At 36.9% G+C, this 17,128-nt stretch overlaps 4 protein-coding genes across 6 annotated transcripts; 3 read left to right on the top strand and 1 right to left on the bottom strand.

Moving 5' to 3' along the window:
- The first annotated feature begins 493 nt into the window (after nucleotides 1-493).
- Nucleotides 494-3,369, top strand: Ctsl4 (Cathepsin L4). 2 transcript variants are annotated; one of them, XM_072007575.1, is made up of 5 exons: nucleotides 494-786; nucleotides 1,029-1,205; nucleotides 1,469-1,828; nucleotides 2,401-2,561; nucleotides 3,130-3,369. In XM_072007575.1, the coding sequence occupies exons 1-5, from the start codon at nucleotides 649-651 to the stop codon at nucleotides 3,152-3,154; spliced, it is 861 nt and encodes a 286-aa protein (XP_071863676.1). In that variant the 5' UTR covers nucleotides 494-648; the 3' UTR covers nucleotides 3,155-3,369. The 2 variants fall into 2 exon arrangements, with proteins under 2 accessions (XP_071863676.1, XP_071863674.1); XM_072007573.1 differs by having other exon boundaries at nucleotides 517-786; nucleotides 3,125-3,369.
- A 1,083-nt stretch (nucleotides 3,370-4,452) lies between these two features.
- Daw (activin beta chain dawdle) lies at nucleotides 4,453-9,345 on the top strand. The gene is made up of 4 exons (XM_072007565.1): nucleotides 4,453-5,253; nucleotides 5,783-6,040; nucleotides 7,679-8,061; nucleotides 8,749-9,345. Exons 1-4 carry the CDS (start codon nucleotides 4,752-4,754, stop codon nucleotides 8,914-8,916), a joined length of 1,311 nt encoding a protein of 436 aa, XP_071863666.1. The 5' UTR covers nucleotides 4,453-4,751; the 3' UTR covers nucleotides 8,917-9,345.
- Nucleotides 9,346-12,614: 3,269 nt separating this feature from the next.
- Nucleotides 12,615-14,332, top strand: Fibp (acidic fibroblast growth factor intracellular-binding protein). Of its 2 annotated transcripts, XM_072007569.2 has the most exons (6): nucleotides 12,615-12,751; nucleotides 12,875-13,076; nucleotides 13,161-13,388; nucleotides 13,474-13,701; nucleotides 13,767-14,021; nucleotides 14,108-14,332. In XM_072007569.2, the coding sequence occupies exons 1-6, from the start codon at nucleotides 12,667-12,669 to the stop codon at nucleotides 14,184-14,186; spliced, it is 1,077 nt and encodes a 358-aa protein (XP_071863670.1). In that variant the 5' UTR covers nucleotides 12,615-12,666; the 3' UTR covers nucleotides 14,187-14,332. The 2 variants fall into 2 exon arrangements, with proteins under 2 accessions (XP_071863670.1, XP_071863671.1); XM_072007570.2 differs by lacking the exon at nucleotides 14,108-14,332 and having other exon boundaries at nucleotides 13,802-13,969.
- Pdhb (Pyruvate dehydrogenase E1 beta subunit) lies at nucleotides 14,321-16,791 on the bottom strand. Its single transcript, XM_072007572.1, has 5 exons — nucleotides 16,623-16,791; nucleotides 16,443-16,505; nucleotides 15,833-16,039; nucleotides 15,099-15,729; nucleotides 14,321-15,016 (listed from the first exon to the last, which is right to left on the bottom strand). Exons 1-5 carry the CDS (start codon nucleotides 16,629-16,631, stop codon nucleotides 14,868-14,870), a joined length of 1,059 nt encoding a protein of 352 aa, XP_071863673.1. The 5' UTR covers nucleotides 16,632-16,791; the 3' UTR covers nucleotides 14,321-14,867.
- Nucleotides 16,792-17,128: the final 337 nt, after the last annotated feature.

Raw genomic sequence — 17,128 nt, 5'->3', positions numbered from 1 at the left:
ATCGTCGGTCAATGCATGAGTGTGTGTGCCTCGAATTCCTTATTTCTAAAAGTTGCGCGATTTCTGCAAGTACAGCCATCTCACGACGAATTTCTCAATCTTTCGAACGCTATTCACGATCTTACGAACTCTGTTTAAGTATTTGTTAGCTTTGCTTCTCGCGTTTCAATATCATTCGACGGTACAAGCTTAATTTCTCTGAAAAATATAGCTGATAATAGTCGAGTTTTCATGCTATACGTATAGAGAAAAGCTTGCTCGAAGGAAAAGTGCAGGAAAGCTTGTGAAAGCAGATCTGTCGTTTGCTCTTTGACCCATTTGCGGTGGAAGCGATGTTCGTATCATATTGTAGAGGCATTGAATCGGGCACCGCAGATATTATTCTGCAGCCTGCTGGTAAATATACCTACATATATTGCACTCGAGATGACGCAAGTTTTGCGGTTCAACTTCCCTCGTGCTTACGTACGTACGAAATTTGTAAAATTGCTGACACTGTAGTTACCAATTGGATGTCAAATGAGAACAGCCGGAAGGTCAAACTGTATTCGAATCGAAATAACGAACGCTCGAGTCAGTTGATCGAACTACAGAAAAAACAACGATTCGCGTGTTATCCAGCCGATTTTTAATACGGTTGCATTCGCGATGTCTCTTCGTCTTTGTGTCCTTTTGGTTCTCCTTTTAGCTATATGGGATATCTATGGCATCCAAGTGTTCGACAAACAAAAGCGTTTTCCTCAAGAAGTATCGGAACGACTAGATGAATATTGGAACCTGTACAAGGTACTATAAGCGTCTTACTTGAACATTTTCGATCAATATTACAATTAGGCTGGATTGTAATGCAAATTAGTATCCTTACGAATATACATAAAAGAAGTAGAGAATATAAATAAAGGTGTGATTCGTTTATTAAATATTACGAGGACCTTGTTGAATTATTAAATATTTCAGCAAAATTTTGTACTCCATCGTACGTACCGTATGTTATAATACTTTAATCTAAGATAATACCGTTGCCGCAGACTCGTTACAATAAAAGTTACTCTGGAAATCTTGAGACTAACCGAAGGATAGCTTGGGAAGAAAATCTAATAACGATTTATAAGCACAATATGATGGCAGCTGCGGGTCATCACAGCTATACATTGAGAGACAATCACATTGCCGATCTCGGAACTAGGCAATATATTCGAGAAATGGTTCGTATTCTAAGAGAGCTATCGTAAAACGGATATTATTATTCGGTAATAAATAAATTCTAACTAGAGATTTGTTTCATTTCCTAATCATACTGTTGTAAAGTATAGACTACCATCTAGCGAAGATATTCTCCATATTTTTTCATATTAAGCACATTACCAAAAATTTAAATTTTCCATGAACATTCAGTTGCGAGAAAAATTGAAAGAAAATTCTTCTTTGTTGCATAACGGTTTGACTTTTTCTTTTCTTTATTCTCTAGGTAAAACTAATTCCTAGTCGTAAGCGGCGTGTATCAAATGAACCGATAGTTGGAGCGGTTTTACACGATCCTCGAAGAATTCCAGCACGGCTTGATTGGCGCGAACTGGGATTTAAAACGCCGCCAGAAAATCAAAGAGACTGCGGAAGTTGTTACGCCTACTCGGTAGCCACCAGCATTCAAGGACAAATCTTCAAAAAAACAGGAATGTTGATTCCATTGAGCGAACAACAGTTGATCGATTGCAGTACGTCTACTGGAAATTTAGGTTGTTCGGGAGGTTCTCTGAGAAACACACTGAGATATCTCGAAAAGGCAAAAGGTCTAATGCCTCAAAGCCATTATTCGTATACAGCGAAAGTACGTTCCTCTCTATTTTTCCTCTTCTTTGTCTCTTTTTTCTTTACGATAGCGCTGACATACGAAATGTTGAGACAAAACACGGACTGTTCTCAATCCTGATAATGCTATACTCGCAAAGACATTCTTTATTTTATTTCATTATACTTCGACTATAACGTACAGTGGTTAGAAAAAATGTTCGCACAACGATTTTATATTTATTAATTATACGTGCAAATACTTCTAGTAGCTACTGTAGGTAAGTTCGTTCGTAGACTATTGGTATCGAGATTTCCGTTATTCCGTTATCCCTCGTGTTTCATAATATATCTTATCTCCAAATGCTGATTTAAGTATATTCAGCTCGTGGCTGAAGTAACAAATATATTTTTAAACAAAATGTATACATTAGGAATTCGCGAATGTCAACAAACATGAGGCAACGAAATCAATATCGAAGAAAGTCCAAACGATATCGAATTACGCTCGGATTATGTGTTTCATGTATCGTAGATTAGTATGTATACATGTATATGTATAGGAGGGAAAGATAATTATCCACCAATGATATGTTTGCTTTTGGAGGATAGCAAGGTCCGTGTCGTTTTGTAGAAGACTTGAGCGTAGTTAACATCACTTCATGGGCAGTTTTACCAGCACGTGACGAAAAAACTTTGGAAGCTGCCGTAGCGACCATAGGTCCAATAGCTGCTTCGGTAAATGCCAGTCCAAAAACGTTTCAACTTTATCAGTGAGTATTTTTTATTCCTTGAAAGTCAAGATTATCTGGTCTGTTAGGGCAAACAATATCGTGGTATTCCGGATGATAGAAAAACGAAAATGAGTAATGAAAATGAGAATCGAAAGGGAATGGAGAATTAAATAGAGCTGTTGTATGAAAAAAAAAAAAGAAAAAAAGAAAAAAAGGGCGTAGGAAGGAAACGGACAAAGCGCTTTCGACACGCGACCGATCCGTGTTTAATGAATGTTTACGCGAAAGATGAAAGTACGAAAACTCGTATCAACCCCCTCTGACAGATGTTCAAAGAAATTGGTCCACTCGTACGATAACCTTTGATGCATCGTTTATGCGATGACCCTGAAACGACAACGAACCGAAGTCATTGAACTGTCGTTTACGAATTAAAAAGAGGCGCGGAAGTTTTTACGTACTTGCAAAAAATACTCGTTGTCGCGAGTTTTTAGTACGCGATCTTCTGTACCATCCATCCTCGCATTTCCTTTCTTGTTATTTCGTTTTTTTATTCTTTTGTTCTCTCCTAGTTACAAAGGTAAGAAAATTTTGTTTCGCAGCACAGGAGTCTACGACGACGAAGTTTGTAGCTCGGACATGGTGAATCACGCCATGGTGATCGTTGGATACACGCCAACCGAATGGATTCTGAAGAACTGGTGGGGTAACGGATGGGGTGAAAATGGATATATGCGTCTGGCTAAAAACAAAAATCGATGCGGCATAGCCAATTATGCGGCGTATGCAAAAGTTTAACTCGATATGAATCGGAGAACGAACCCATTAAAGGATATTTATTAAAATCTATCATTTTTAAATTAACGACGATACCATTGTACATGTCTTTGTGTTATTCTCGGTCGTTAAAGGAAGAACGTACAGTGGCATGAACGTATAGATCGGCGCGGATGATCCGAAAACACGATTAGGTCGAAGCTCGCCAACTCTTTCAAGACACTGAAGGGATTTACGTATTTTCCCACCACCGAAAGAACAAGATAGTATAAGTATAAAACAGTAAGAGTTTGATCGCTCTCGGAAGCCATAGTTTAATCAGCCTTGAATTCAGCTACAGATTGCTCATTTTCTCGACGATTAATTTTTTTTTCTTTTTTTTTTTTTTGCTACTTCTTCTTATCTAGTAGACACTCGAAATAAAATTTCAGTAAGGGGTAACCGTTTATCGAAAAGAGTAACGTACGTGCGAGGTCGAATGCGATCGTGAATCGAGAAAATTTTGTCGACGAAATTTGTTCCACGAATTCGTCCAATGGACCATAACGTAGTGCGTTTATGGGAAATAGATGACGCGCGCTTTCGCTTTACGTACCGAACGTTCTAGTAATTTCAAAATCTTTCTTACCAAACCGAGCACATAATTAAGAATTTAGGTGAAAAAGATGAAAAAACGGACTACAAAGACGACGAAGCACAAAGCATGTTCGTGGCGCGTGTTTCCCCCAACGATATCAGTACGATTCGTCTCCGTCCAATCCGCTGTATCCCCCGCTGATGGAGCAAAGTTCAGACTGTACCAAGAGCCGATGCGTGACTAAATAACGATTTAACGAAGTGTCTTCAGTCTTCGCGGGTAAGTTGCATGTGTTGTTGGATCGGCGAAAACGACCGAATCGATCGAAAAGGTAGAACCATAGCGAATTATCGATCGTTACGTGGACCGAATAATAATTTTCGCTCGTTTATCGTTCAAGCATTCTGCGTCGAGCCTGAGGACAATATAGTGACAAAAAAAAAAAAAAAAAACAACGAAGAAAATAAAGAAGGAAAAGAAGAGAAAGAAGAAAGCAAAGTTGAGAGAAAGGGGGTAGAAAGGGACAGGATGGGAGAAACGTGAGGAAGGAAGGGCGATAGCAAAAAAAAAAAAAAAAAAAAAGGAACTAAGGAGGAAAGGAAAGAAGGAAGAGGGGAAATAAAAATGTGAATTAATCGAACGAAAATATTTTTCGAAACACAGTCGAATTCGAGTTAGTAGAATTTACTGACGGTTTTATTAGCGGTCCATGCATTCGATAATTACCGATAGCGAGATAAAAAGAAGAGAGAGGAGATCGATGTGCGACTTAATGGAAAATCAGTGGGTATTTCTCGATCGATGAGATTCTTCGAAACACGATGTTAAAGGGGTAAACGAATGAAAGAAAAATATCTGTAGGAAAACACGTGTGAATGGGATATTCATACCCGATGCAAAATATCGACACGATGCGTCTAATTCAACAGCTGGTATTACTTTCTATTCTGTTATTGGATAATCAGGTCGACGTCACCTGGCCCAAGGCCGCGAATCCTTTGCCTTACCTACGGTGGGCATCTAATTTACGATCGAGCAGTTCGACCTCACCGAGTTCTTCTTCCTCTTCCTCGTTTTCTTTATCGACCTCTTTCGAGGAAGAGAATTGCGCTGAATGTACACAAAATAAGGTTAGCATACTAACCGTTACCGATCCGATTTTAACCGAGCTAAGAGTCGAGTATGTCAAACAACAAATACTCAAGAAGTTGCGACTTTCCAAGCCACCCGAGATATCGATGCCGCTGTCGACCTTGCCGAAGCCTCTGATAAATGGTCGTGTACTCGAACTTCAACCCGGAGCACCACTCGAACCGGAAAAATCAGCTGACAGTTTTTATGGAAAAACAGACCAAATTGTTGTTTTTCCGAACGAAGGTCAGTCCCTGTGAAATCGAACGATCCGCGTTTCACGAGACGCGTGTATCTCTATGAAATTAAAACGAGGCGAAAAAATCGAACGAAGATACGTTCGATCTTACGTTTAACGAATATAAATTTTCAAGCAACTATTTATGCAAATTGATATTTTTACGAAAATACCACAACTAAATACCATTGTCTCGAATATTTCAGCGCGTTACATATATCTGGCGGATTTCTGCGTATCAAAGTTTTCTATAAATGCATAAACATCTGCAGTCTGCAAATTATTCGATCACTTCAAATTTCTACATTTAATTAAACGTTAATTAAAAATTTCGCATTTAAATTCCATCGATAAGATGTTTACGCGCGACGATTAACTGACATTAGACCTTCTCTTCCGCATTTCGCTACTGTAAGCATCTTGTCGTTTTTATTCCATCGTTAACATGTTCGAATCGAATGGAGGCCACTTTGCGTTTATTAGTAACGGTTAGTTAATTAGTAAACGGAATACGAAAATAAATGGCGAACGTTTCAGGTATTGCCGATTCGAAAAAGTGTCAACAGAAATCGAACCATCTGACGGGCTTTAATCCGGCAGCTTGCTTCACGTTTTACCTACCGAACGAAATGCAATTCGTGGATGTGACCTCGGCGCAACTTTGGTTTTACAAGGAGTACGACGAAAATGACTATCTAAATCAAACTTTCGTGCTCTCCGAGCTCGATCATTGGGATTTGAACGGGAACTTCGAGAAAAACACGATTATGGCTATCTTTGAAACCGATATCGGAGGTAGGTAAATCGAGATACTTCCTTTCCTTAGGTATTCGCGCACAGGTCTCCGTATAAAAGTTTCGTCTACTTCTCGTTCTTTCGTACATCTTTCGTGTTTTCACGTCTCTCAGATACGGGATATACGACGTTATCGTAAAAGTACCGAATCGAGTGAAATCGACCGCTTCTCTTCCTGCCTCTGCCCCGTTACATGTCATCGTTACAGCAAATCCATTTGTCATGTCGTAATTTTCTCGCGTTTACATCTGTCGACACAGTTTATCGTTTTATAAATGAACGCATCAAAGCTTGAAGATTGAACAACGGTTTAGAGTAACAACGTGGATACCTCGATATGTTTTCTCGTAAAATTGTAGAATTTCAGCGGAAGACATAGCGACGAAAGAAAAATTTTAACGAATCCTTGGAATTCCCCTTCCTAGTCACGATGCTAATAAAAAAACGGAATTCGACGATGTAAGCGAATTGATCGAAAAAAAAAAAAAAAAAATTGTCAATGATACGTTACGTTGATCCTTAATGGAATAAACCGTTTAACCGAGTCGTCCTTTGATCGGAAACTTTTACAATTACCAAATCAAAATTGATCAAAAACAAATCGATTTCGGTAAAATTTTAGTCCTTGCTGATGTAACTATGTATTATATAATTTATTTTCGGCAGAATGAAACGATACGAAAAAGAAAAGGTCGAGGATCTTTAAATAAAAAAATGATTCCTTCGAATAGATTTACAATCTAAATAATCGATTAATTCGACTTCCCCCTCGGGTAACGAGTTAAAACGTTGGAAATGTTGGACCAAAGTCCATACACCGCAAGTACGCGACAAATGGTAATCTTGAAGCATATTTTAACGGATTTAGTTAGTGGAAAAATTATAGGAATATGAGAGCGAAGGAAAGAAGATGAGAGGGCGGACGGGAGAGGGGCAACTCATTAAGATACACGAAAGGAATCGGCGAAACTGAACGCAAAACTCTGCAAAGATATTTGTTGACAGTTGGTAAGGACTTTAGACCGTGAAGTGGTATGTCAGCAAAAAAATTCAACGCTCTCACGGTATAAAGTCACTTCATGCTGTATTACTGCAAGATCGCGATTACGAATCGACCAATTTACGGCAATCGAACGTGAAATTAAATCGATAGTATCAGGAAACTTTCGAACGGTCGTTCGATCGAATTGGGAGGGGCGAGTGTGAAACTGGAAAGAACGACGACAACGTAGTCAAATCTTGTACCTCCCCTCTTCTCTCGTGCCACATGTACCATCGCCACCACCCTCCACCTTCCCACGCTTCTAGTCATTCGCAGTGCAATTATGCAATTAGAATCGCGATCGTATTGAACAAAAATATGAAAAAAAAAAAAAAAAAAAAAAAAGAAAAGAAATATACGGAATATAGAGATGGTAATGGACAAAATATCGATGCTCGCAGATACAGCAACGTTCTCGGTTGTGCGAACGAACAACGAAGTAGTCGAATCGAAACGATAAGAATAAGAATAAGCGAAATGGAAAGGAGAGGCGAGGCGAGTCGAGGCTAGGCGAAGAGAGGAGAAGAGGGACGAGGCGTGGCGCGACGATACGAAGCGATCGCAGGTTAAAACGATCAGGACGATCGCTGTTTCAGAGGGATGGGTGAAGACCGACGTAACTTTCACGCTGAAGAAATGGGTGGAAGAACTTCGATTGAATCACGCGATACAGATAGCTTGTAGCACCTGTTCGATAGATCGAGACACAGCGCCTGTATCCGTTGAACAAACGTTAAAACCGTTCCTTGTGATACACACGTCGCCGTTACCGCAGAAAAACAGGCCGAAGAGGAACTCGAATTGTCTGCCGGAAATGAAGGAGTGCTGCAGGGACGAGCTCTATATTAATTTCAAAGACATCGGTTGGAGCGATTGGATTCTTCATCCGAGCGGATATCACGCGTATTTCTGTCGTGGATCGTGTTCTTCCGCAGCTTCGTTGACCATCAGTGGATCTCCCTACAATAACGTGATCAGAGTAGGCATCCTCTTTTATCTTCTCTTTTGCTCTTGGTGCTTGAATTTATGATTGGATTTATTGGATTTATTGCTTGGTTGAATTTATTACACAACGTAATGCTCTCAAACCTGACTTATTTTACGATCTCGCAGTATCCTTTCCCGCCAAATAATCAACAGAGACTACCGCCGGCCATCGTATAGGGCGCGGCCGAATAACACGTAAGAAGTAAGAAAAAAAAAAATAGAATACAATGTTTCTCTATGGCGCTTCGTTTTCAAGAGAATCAAGTTTGAACATTTTTCAGCTATACTTTACCCGCCGATAAACCGACTGGATACAAGTAAAAAATCAACGGAAGGTTATTTCATTCTTGATGCGAAGATAAGTCGAAAATGAGAAAAAAGTTTTTTCGTTCAAAGCGTTTCACCTTGAAGAAAACAAAGTTTGAACGTGTTTAGTTAAATACCGTTGATTGCTTACTTCTGTTCGGTCCAGAAGACAGTCCGTTATACTACGTATACTTGATCGAGTTTCAAACTCGAATTTCTCGAAAACGAAGCATCGTACGAACAAATTTTATTTTATATTTTCGTCTTACTTTTTCGTAGGGAATCGCCCGATGCCCGCTTGTACGTGTTATTCGACCACGCCCTATATGGAACTACTTCGGAGCGTTAATTTCTTTCTCTTTTATTGTTTCAGAGGTTATTGACCAAGAGTGGTAGCACAACGCGTCGTAAAAACGAGATCATTCCATGCTGTTCACCTACGCAATTGTCGCCGATTCAACTGCTCTACGTTGATTCGAACAACACGATCACGCAAAAAACACTGCCAAATATGGTAGTGGAAGCTTGCGGTTGCATGTGATTTGCGAAAGTCGCCCAAAATTCTCCCACAAATCCCCCGAAAATACCCTACGTCGGTTCGATCGATTCGAATTCGAGGTCTTATCGCGTCTGATTCGATCATTCCCAAAATGACGGAAGTTTGATCCCCTTCGTTACCTGAAACAAGTTCCTTTTGAATAAATTTGCACATGCAACCTCTTCGTATCCTCAATTTCAAAGGAGCAAAACTATATACTAACGTGTATAAAAGTCTCGAATGTTCACCGTTTCGTCAAGAATTTATCGAAACATTATCGCGGAGAAACGCGATGCTTCTATCGAATCGAACGGACTTTACGCGTAGTTTCATGGTTCGCAGTGAAGAGACTAGGGAAACGTTTAAAGTTTAAACGTTGTGAACTACAAATGCTCTCAGAAAGCCCGTGGAAGGCACGAATACACGCACGAGTTGCCTTTGATTTTAGTTTCCACGTCGAATACAGTTGTTTATACGTTCGCGTACGGAGGCTCAAGAAAGTATTTAAACAGTTACAGTAACTTTATATTACACAGAATATTTTGAAATATTATTAATTGTCACAATTGGTAAAATTTGAAACGAATTTGAAAATCTATATATATATATAGATTTATATATACATATAGTTAAAATATTTAAACAGTCAATTATTCGTTGTATTAATGAGCCACGATATTTAATGAGATCATTTTTAGCACTAATTATACGTTTAACACCGCTATCCATGCTGTATACATACTAATTTTTTAACATGTAAATCGATATATGTACAGTAGCGTTCGGATATATGGCCACGAATTTATCCGCTTGTATGGCCACAAGTTATCCCCACCAATTCCTGGAACTGCTGGCGCGAGGCAGGCCTCTGCGTTATCTATGATCCGCATCGATGTAATTCAAATTGGAATAAGAAAAATATAATGTTTTTTATTTTTTTATTATATCGTTACGAGATAGCCTCAATCGGATTATTGAGATTTGTATAAACATGATTATATCTGATCGACAATTGTTAACTAAACTAAGGAAATATGTAATATACGACTAGGAGTAAAAAATGATCTGATTCTACAGTATCTTATTACACTCTACCTATTCTGTCTCACTCGCATTGTCTACTTCTCCCTCTTGCCTTTCATGCATGGACAGCGAAGTGAGCAGGAGTCGGATAATGTGGACAAATTCTCGGAAAGTCAACTCCCAGGATATATGGCCAAACAGGTCCCAAACAGGTGGCCATGCATCCGATTTTCGTATTGGTTTCAAATTTTACTAAAATAACGATGACGATTATGTCTAACTGACTAATAAAATGTCAAAAAATTTGGTACAATGTACATAGTACATTTATCAAATACTTGTTCAAATACTTATGTTCAAATACTTTTGTGAGCAAGTGCACGTACAGTATCCATCTTCGTACACATATGTATACGCAAAAATAGACCGCCTCTTAATTTTTCACGCGAGAACGGTGCTCATTAATAAGTTAAATAGAAAGTTGCGTAATGCCGATAAGGACGAACACTATTTGCACGTTAAGTCATGCGAATAATTGAAACAGTATTCATTTTCTAGCTCTATTTACCACTAGCGTGAAAATCGCGCGCAGCACGTGCGTTTAAATTAATTGTTCCATATTTAACCGAAACGTAATTGCGTAATCACGCACGTTGATAGAATGTATTTATTATTAAGTCAAATCAATTATATGTATATTCGAACAAACAGACAACCATCGAGGCGAGCGGTAAAGCTTGCTTCTTCCCGTAGTCGATTCAGTTAATACGCTTATTCACCTCAATGTCTCTATATTTACTGAGAGAATTACGATCAACATCCTCGCCATTGTTTATTGAATGCAAGAACCAAATAGTCGAATGATCGAATTGGATCCAATATATGTAGAATATTAACCACTGGCTAAGTTTAGGATAGATCTTACATCTTAAGGGACTTCGTGAGTCGTAACGAATGTTCTGAAATACAAAACATGTAAAAAAATCGGAGGTCTTGCTGTGCCCTCTGAGATTTAAAACGATGAGTGTAGCGATTATATTGAAACTATAAACAAGTTTCAATAGAAACTATCGTTACTGTAACGAATGAAATAGACCTGACATCTTACGGGATTTGATATCACAAGTTCTGAAATACCGACCGTTTAACTTAACTTAGAGTTCAGAGTTTAGAATAATAAATATAGAAATTACATTTATAAACGCACGGGAGGTAACTGATGAGTTTTTAGTGATTCGTATAACAAAATTAAATTTTACTATGAAATTATAAATAATATACAAGCAACGATATCTTACAATTACAGTCTGAATACCTCTACAATATTCGTTTATCTCAACACAGAATTAAATGTAGAATTTAATACGTTGTACTTTACTCAACAACTATCAGATAAAAATCTATGCTTGTATAGAAATCAGCGAAACTACTTAGTAAATATTCTAACTACATAACACAATCAACCAAGCAGCTCATATTATTTGCTATACAATTCATAATTGTATCATGTATAATGATATCTGTAGTTGCCTTTAAATGGGAATAGGAAAGAAAAAATATTCTGGAAGGAAAGCAAAGTCAGCATAAATAAAGTGATCTTTGCAATCAATGGTCCGTGCAAAAGAAATTATAGTGTAAACTACTGGCGATTTTGACAATTAAGTAAGAGACCAATGAAATGCGAACAAAGTGAGTTCGAGAAACTATTTAACTTCGACATAGCATTATCTAAGAAACTATCAAATAAACATATATTCGTTAAACAAACCTGGTAGTAGTTTATAAGAGGCGGAGAATTACTACGTTATGGAAATCACGCACTTTAAACAAGATACACGCGTAGAGTGTAGATATGCTTTCAGACATGAAAGTGGTGCTTTGTCCTGCCAAATGCTCGCCTAATTGATCGTTAATTGGCTGAGACGACGCGGATTCTTATCAATTAAAAAACTGAAATATTGCACTAAACAATTCTTTAACAAACTATGACATTTTTAGACCAGATAGGTGTAACGAATTTTTAACGTTTAGCTTTCTGATTAATAATTAAGGAGCTCGTGTACATGCTAAGTGGACGATTTCTTGAGAAAACATTGAATGATATAAAAGAAAGGAAAAGAAAGAAGCTAGGAGAGAGATTATCAGGAGTGAATGAAATAAAATATAATGACAAGAAAGAGGAGGGAATGAGAAAAGTCGAGAGGAGTAAAGGGGGTAAGAAATAGGAAAGAAAATGGAATAAAAAAAAGAGACCAAGGAAAAATGAAAAAAGAACCGATATGAAGAGTAAGGGAAATAAATTATACGTACTTTGTCTATAATTATAACACAGAATGGATTAGCTTGCAATGCACATAATCTAACATGACACATTTTCTAACCTAACCTTATTCTATATTGAATCGATAACGTCGGAAGTGATATAAAGATGGTAAAGGAATTCTAACCCCAGACGAGTAATAAATACAGATCTGTATGAATACATAGACTACAGGATAAACATATTACCATTAATGAATTATCGCCTATAGTTTTTAGGATGTATAATATATACCATGCTTAATTAGCATATATCTCATTTATGGAACAAGACGTTAAACGCAATCGACGATATAAATACGACACACCTAAAAGCTGAAAATGTACGTGATGTCTTGAATCGATGTGTGGCTAAGCCCATTTACGGGCCTACTTTTAAAGTGCGAAATTAAAAGACACTGTATCTCCGTGATGCTGTCGGAAGTCGATGTATTTATCAGTAATTATACTCTTGTCGATCCTGAGATATATCAGCTTTGGGTCGATGGCCATTCATGTAAGTTCGTTAAATACAGTTGTATAAAAATAGAACTCTTTGTTAAATAAAATTACTAATCTACTTTGATTGTCGAGTATAGATATAAGTGAAAATTCACAGGAATTTTTCTTATCCGTTTAGCAAGCGAAGCAGTAAATATCTTACATCAACGAGGAATATGTCAACAAACGAATGCCTCGATTGAGTTAGTAGCTTCTGATATCCTCGATCACTATCGGACTTATGCACTTCTAGAAAAATTACTTCACACACCTACTAAACTGGCGAGCGAACAGCTCGCGTTTCAAATAGAACCACAAACAAGTCAAATGCTTATTGAAATGTAACCAGATCTTTTTATTAACAATGTTATTTATATATCCATATTTCTTCTTAAAATGCGTATTCTCTCGATTACAATTCGCAGGTACTATGAATTCGATGATGTTGTTATTAGAGAATTATTAGGTAAAAAGTTAACGTCTAAAAGTAGAAAAGATATGGATGAGGTGTCAGAGAAAACAGGCATAACATTAAAGAGTTGTCGTCGACAATATGATAATGTGAAAAGAGTCTTCAAAGTTGTTGAAGATCTGCCAGGTTCTTTGGCTGCTAATATCGAACAACATTTCTTGCTCTCAGAAGATCTTGCCAAGTACGATATAAAATTATTACTTTGCATTGTTCTTCCATATACATGTAAAATTTGTCTTAACAGCTACATTTTTATTATCCATCAGGCGATATGCTGCTGTGGTGTTCATAGCGTGTCTTAGATTTGAGATGAACAAGAGAAAGCTTCAGTTCTTAACGTTTCCTGATTTATATCATTGTGCCAACAGTATGATGTCATCGTGGACATACCGTTGTGTTGGATCAGAATATTTTGACACTGATTTAGATAGAGAATTTTTGTTAGAGTTAGCAGAATGTAGGGTGCTTTTAGAAAATGATAAACATCATAAACAGTAAGATCTTTTTTGTTGGATATATAGGATACGTTCTGTTTAGTTTCTACTATATTCCTTTACAGTTTGGTGTGCATCAAGCTTAAACCTATGCTTTTAGAACGTTCGTTTCAAGAAATAGATACTAACTTTCGTTCATATACAAGAGCTATACTAGGAATAGGATGTAATCTCCATCGCACCAGAGATTTACGATTTTTTTTCTTGGAACTGGTAGAAAGATGTATAGAACCATGGCGTCAAGTGAACTGGACACATGCTGACCTCAGAAATTTCATGTCAGTTTATACTCAATGTGCGCTAGATATGGATGTACTTAGGTAAAGGCCAAATAGATTACTATAAGAAGTAAAATAATTTTTTGGAGATATTTTACTGTGTCTAATTTCAATATTTTATTTTTCAGGGATAATGAATTAAGAGACGCGTTTGAACGTTATATGACTGTTGTTACATGTTGTTTATTGCGCATGTATCATACATGACCATTAACAGATGAGGAAAATGAAATACAAAAACTTAATACGATTGGGAATGACGACAAATGAGCCATAGAAAATGAATGAAATGGAGGAAATTGTAGTTATATTGGAATTTATTAAATTTTCATAATAAATAATTAATAAACAAATGCGGCATGTTTATTCGTTCATTTCATACACGCTAAGAATTTACAATTTTGCCTATCTATGTAATACATTTGAAAATTATCTTTATAGTTAATTTAAAGTGAGAAATTAACTCATAGTAACATTTAATAAGATGTGGCAGTATTTCAATGACTTATATTTTATGTAAGAAAAAGGACATTCTGGTATTGTTCCAGAAGCAGTAACGTTAATTTGTTTTAGTAAATAGTTATACTATTTCGAATCAACATGTACAAGTATACAAGCTTGTACGCACTAACGTCACACATTCACACACACGCATCACTTAATTATGTGTAGATCTGTGGATATAGTGTACAAGTCCTGCGAATTGAACCCTTTTTCTATCAGTAAAACAACTTTCTACCATCTTATTATCGTTAAACTTTGTACTTACTTTCTACCTCATGAGGAACCTACTAAAGGCCGTAACATGAAATCATACAAAGACCATGTGAAACTCAAAGAAGAAACAAACAGCATTTTTTCATTTTACCTAGAGATCTATATAAATAATTACTCCAACCCCAATACTTTATTTACCGCGAACACAATATCACTCGTTTGCGGTAGACATGCAATTTCCAATGATTTGGCATAGGGCATAGGCGCGTCAACACCCGTGACACGAATTACCGGTGCGTCAAGATGATAGAAAGCCTCGCCTGAAAATGAATGTGAAACGTGAATAAATATTACACGCGATGATTAAGTTGTTTATACATCAATTGAATTAGGAAAACTTACTTTCTGAAATTTTAGCACTAATCTCCGCTCCGATACCACAATGTGGCCAACCTTGTTCCACAGTTAAACAATGATTTGTTTTCACTATTGATTGTACAATGGTGTCTATATCTAATGGTCTTAAAGATCTAAGATTTATTACTTCTGCTTCTATCCCTTTCCCCGCAAGCTCATTTGCTGCTTCAAGAGCTTGCTCTACTGCTTTGGAATGTGCCACTAATGTAACATGTTTTCCAACACGTTCAATCTTTGCTTTACCAATTGGTAAGACAAAGTCTTTCGATAAAGCCTCATCAGACATAGGATACTGAACACCATATAATATTTCATTTTCTAATACAACAACCGGATCGGGATCTCGAATGGCAGCTTTTAGCAATCCTTTTGCATCTTCGCTGGTATAAGGTGATACTACTTTTAAACCAGGACAATGACTATACCAAGCACCGAAGCATTGAGAATGTTGTGCAGCCACTCCAGCTGCTGCACCATTGGGTCCACGAAAAACAACTGGTACGTTTACTCTTCCAGCAGACATGTAAAACGTTTTGGCAGCAGAATTGATAATTTGATCGATAGCTTGCATTGAGAAATTAAATGTCATAAATTCACATACAGGACGTAAACCAGCCTAAAACATTCGATTAAACAATGAGCGTTAATTAAGAAAACAAGAAATTATGAGTTTTCAGAAAAATGGAAGAAATATTGTACAAGAGGAATTAGAAACATACCATAGCTGCTCCAACAGCTATACCAGCAAATCCTGCTTCTGTAATAGGAGTATCAATGACACGTTTGTCTCCATATTTTTTCCAGAGGCCCCTAGACACTTTATATGCTCCGTCGTACAGTGCCACTTCTTCGCCCATCAAAAATACTTTCTCGTCTCTTTCCATTTCTTCATCCAGGGCTGAGTTCAAAGCATCTCGAACCGTCATCTACATCGTAATTGTGAAATCAGTAATGAGAAAAAATACGTTAAAATTTGATGTTACCTTTTTCCAATAACAGTAGAATCATTGCGAATAACGTATAGTAAGAACTGTTATCATAAATTTAAACGCTTAAGTCATAATCAAATAATTGACATCGGAAATAGATGACCTTTGTCGTCCTTCAGCATGTAACAACCAGATCGTATGATTTATTGAACGAACAGTATAAAGCAAATAAAATCCGTCAAATAGAGAGAAACGAAGAGCCTTTCTTTAAGATGTCTATTTTTATTAAGCGACAAGAAGATCACACCCAAGTACAATCTTGTCAAATTAGAAATAGGTTATGTTCGAACAAATGATAGAGAAAAAGAATAGTCGTACAATGTACAACAATAATTTTTACCTGCTGTGCGCCACTCCATTTTGACGTTGAAAACGATCGTCGAACAACCCTCTTTACCGCTGACTAAAAATAATGAATAATGAAAGGTATGAATTTTTCATTTTTTTTTTTAAACCACCAATATCATATGTTCTATAACATTTAAACTCGAAGTTGGTTTTTATAAGAACATATATTTACCGAGAACATCGTAGGCCGTTAATTGTTTTTAATAATCTTAAAATTTTGGATCGTTTCGATTGTTTCAATCGGTCAATTGCTCCTACTCGTTATTCACGTGTGTCGCCAGGGCCTCTGGTTCGTGAATCTTTAGTCTTTACCATAGATCAAAATGCTGAACCAGAGCAATTCAAGGTCAGTAGGCGAGCTCTTATGAAACATTTTTACTATAAATTATATCTTTACATTACGATTTTTAATAAATGACCAAAAAACGAATTATTAGCCATCTAATCTATCGTTTTTTTAAACATTCCTATGATTTTTTTTATTTTACATAGAGTTTTAAGAAATTGTTTATAAACGTAATATATAATTTGACTCTCATAACAATGATGACGATAAGTAGAAAGCGCCACTTTTTCAAGCCAATGATAGTTAACCGAGTTTATGATCTAACCAATCACGGCAGGATTTAATGAGTCGGTTTCTCTTTATTAATGCGTCCGAGCAAGATCAGCCGTTAG

The sequence above is a fragment of the Bombus fervidus genome, chromosome 7 (assembly GCF_041682495.2).
Source record: "Bombus fervidus isolate BK054 chromosome 7, iyBomFerv1, whole genome shotgun sequence".
Taxonomy (NCBI): domain Eukaryota; kingdom Metazoa; phylum Arthropoda; class Insecta; order Hymenoptera; family Apidae; genus Bombus; species Bombus fervidus.
Note: the sequence above shows the minus strand (reverse complement) of the source record. Positions and strands in the feature narration are given on the sequence as shown.

Bases quoted from the DNA above. Each gene is read 5' to 3' on its own strand.
- Ctsl4 (XM_072007573.1), top strand. From the start codon at position 649: ATGTCTCTTCGTCTTTGTGTCCTTTTGGTTCTCCTTTTAGCTATATGG. The intron at 1,206-1,468 runs GTTCGTATTCTA...TTTATTCTCTAG, and splicing joins GGCAATATATTCGAGAAATG to GTAAAACTAATTCCTAGTCG. The intron at 1,829-2,400 runs GTACGTTCCTCT...TTTGGAGGATAG, and splicing joins ATTATTCGTATACAGCGAAA to CAAGGTCCGTGTCGTTTTGT.
- Daw (XM_072007565.1), top strand. From the start codon at position 4,752: ATGGGATATTCATACCCGATGCAAAATATCGACACGATGCGTCTAATT. The intron at 5,254-5,782 runs GTCAGTCCCTGT...CGAACGTTTCAG, and splicing joins TGTTGTTTTTCCGAACGAAG to GTATTGCCGATTCGAAAAAG. The intron at 6,041-7,678 runs GTAGGTAAATCG...TCGCTGTTTCAG, and splicing joins CTTTGAAACCGATATCGGAG to AGGGATGGGTGAAGACCGAC.
- Fibp (XM_072007569.2), top strand. From the start codon at position 12,667: ATGCTGTCGGAAGTCGATGTATTTATCAGTAATTATACTCTTGTCGAT. The intron at 12,752-12,874 runs GTAAGTTCGTTA...TTATCCGTTTAG, and splicing joins TTGGGTCGATGGCCATTCAT to CAAGCGAAGCAGTAAATATC. The intron at 13,702-13,766 runs GTAAGATCTTTT...ATTCCTTTACAG, and splicing joins AATGATAAACATCATAAACA to TTTGGTGTGCATCAAGCTTA.
- Pdhb (XM_072007572.1), bottom strand. The intron at 16,040-16,442 runs GTAAAAATTATT...ATTACGATGTAG, and splicing joins AATGGAGTGGCGCACAGCAG to ATGACGGTTCGAGATGCTTT. The intron at 15,017-15,098 runs GTAAGTTTTCCT...ATTCATTTTCAG, and splicing joins TAGTGCTAAAATTTCAGAAA to GCGAGGCTTTCTATCATCTT.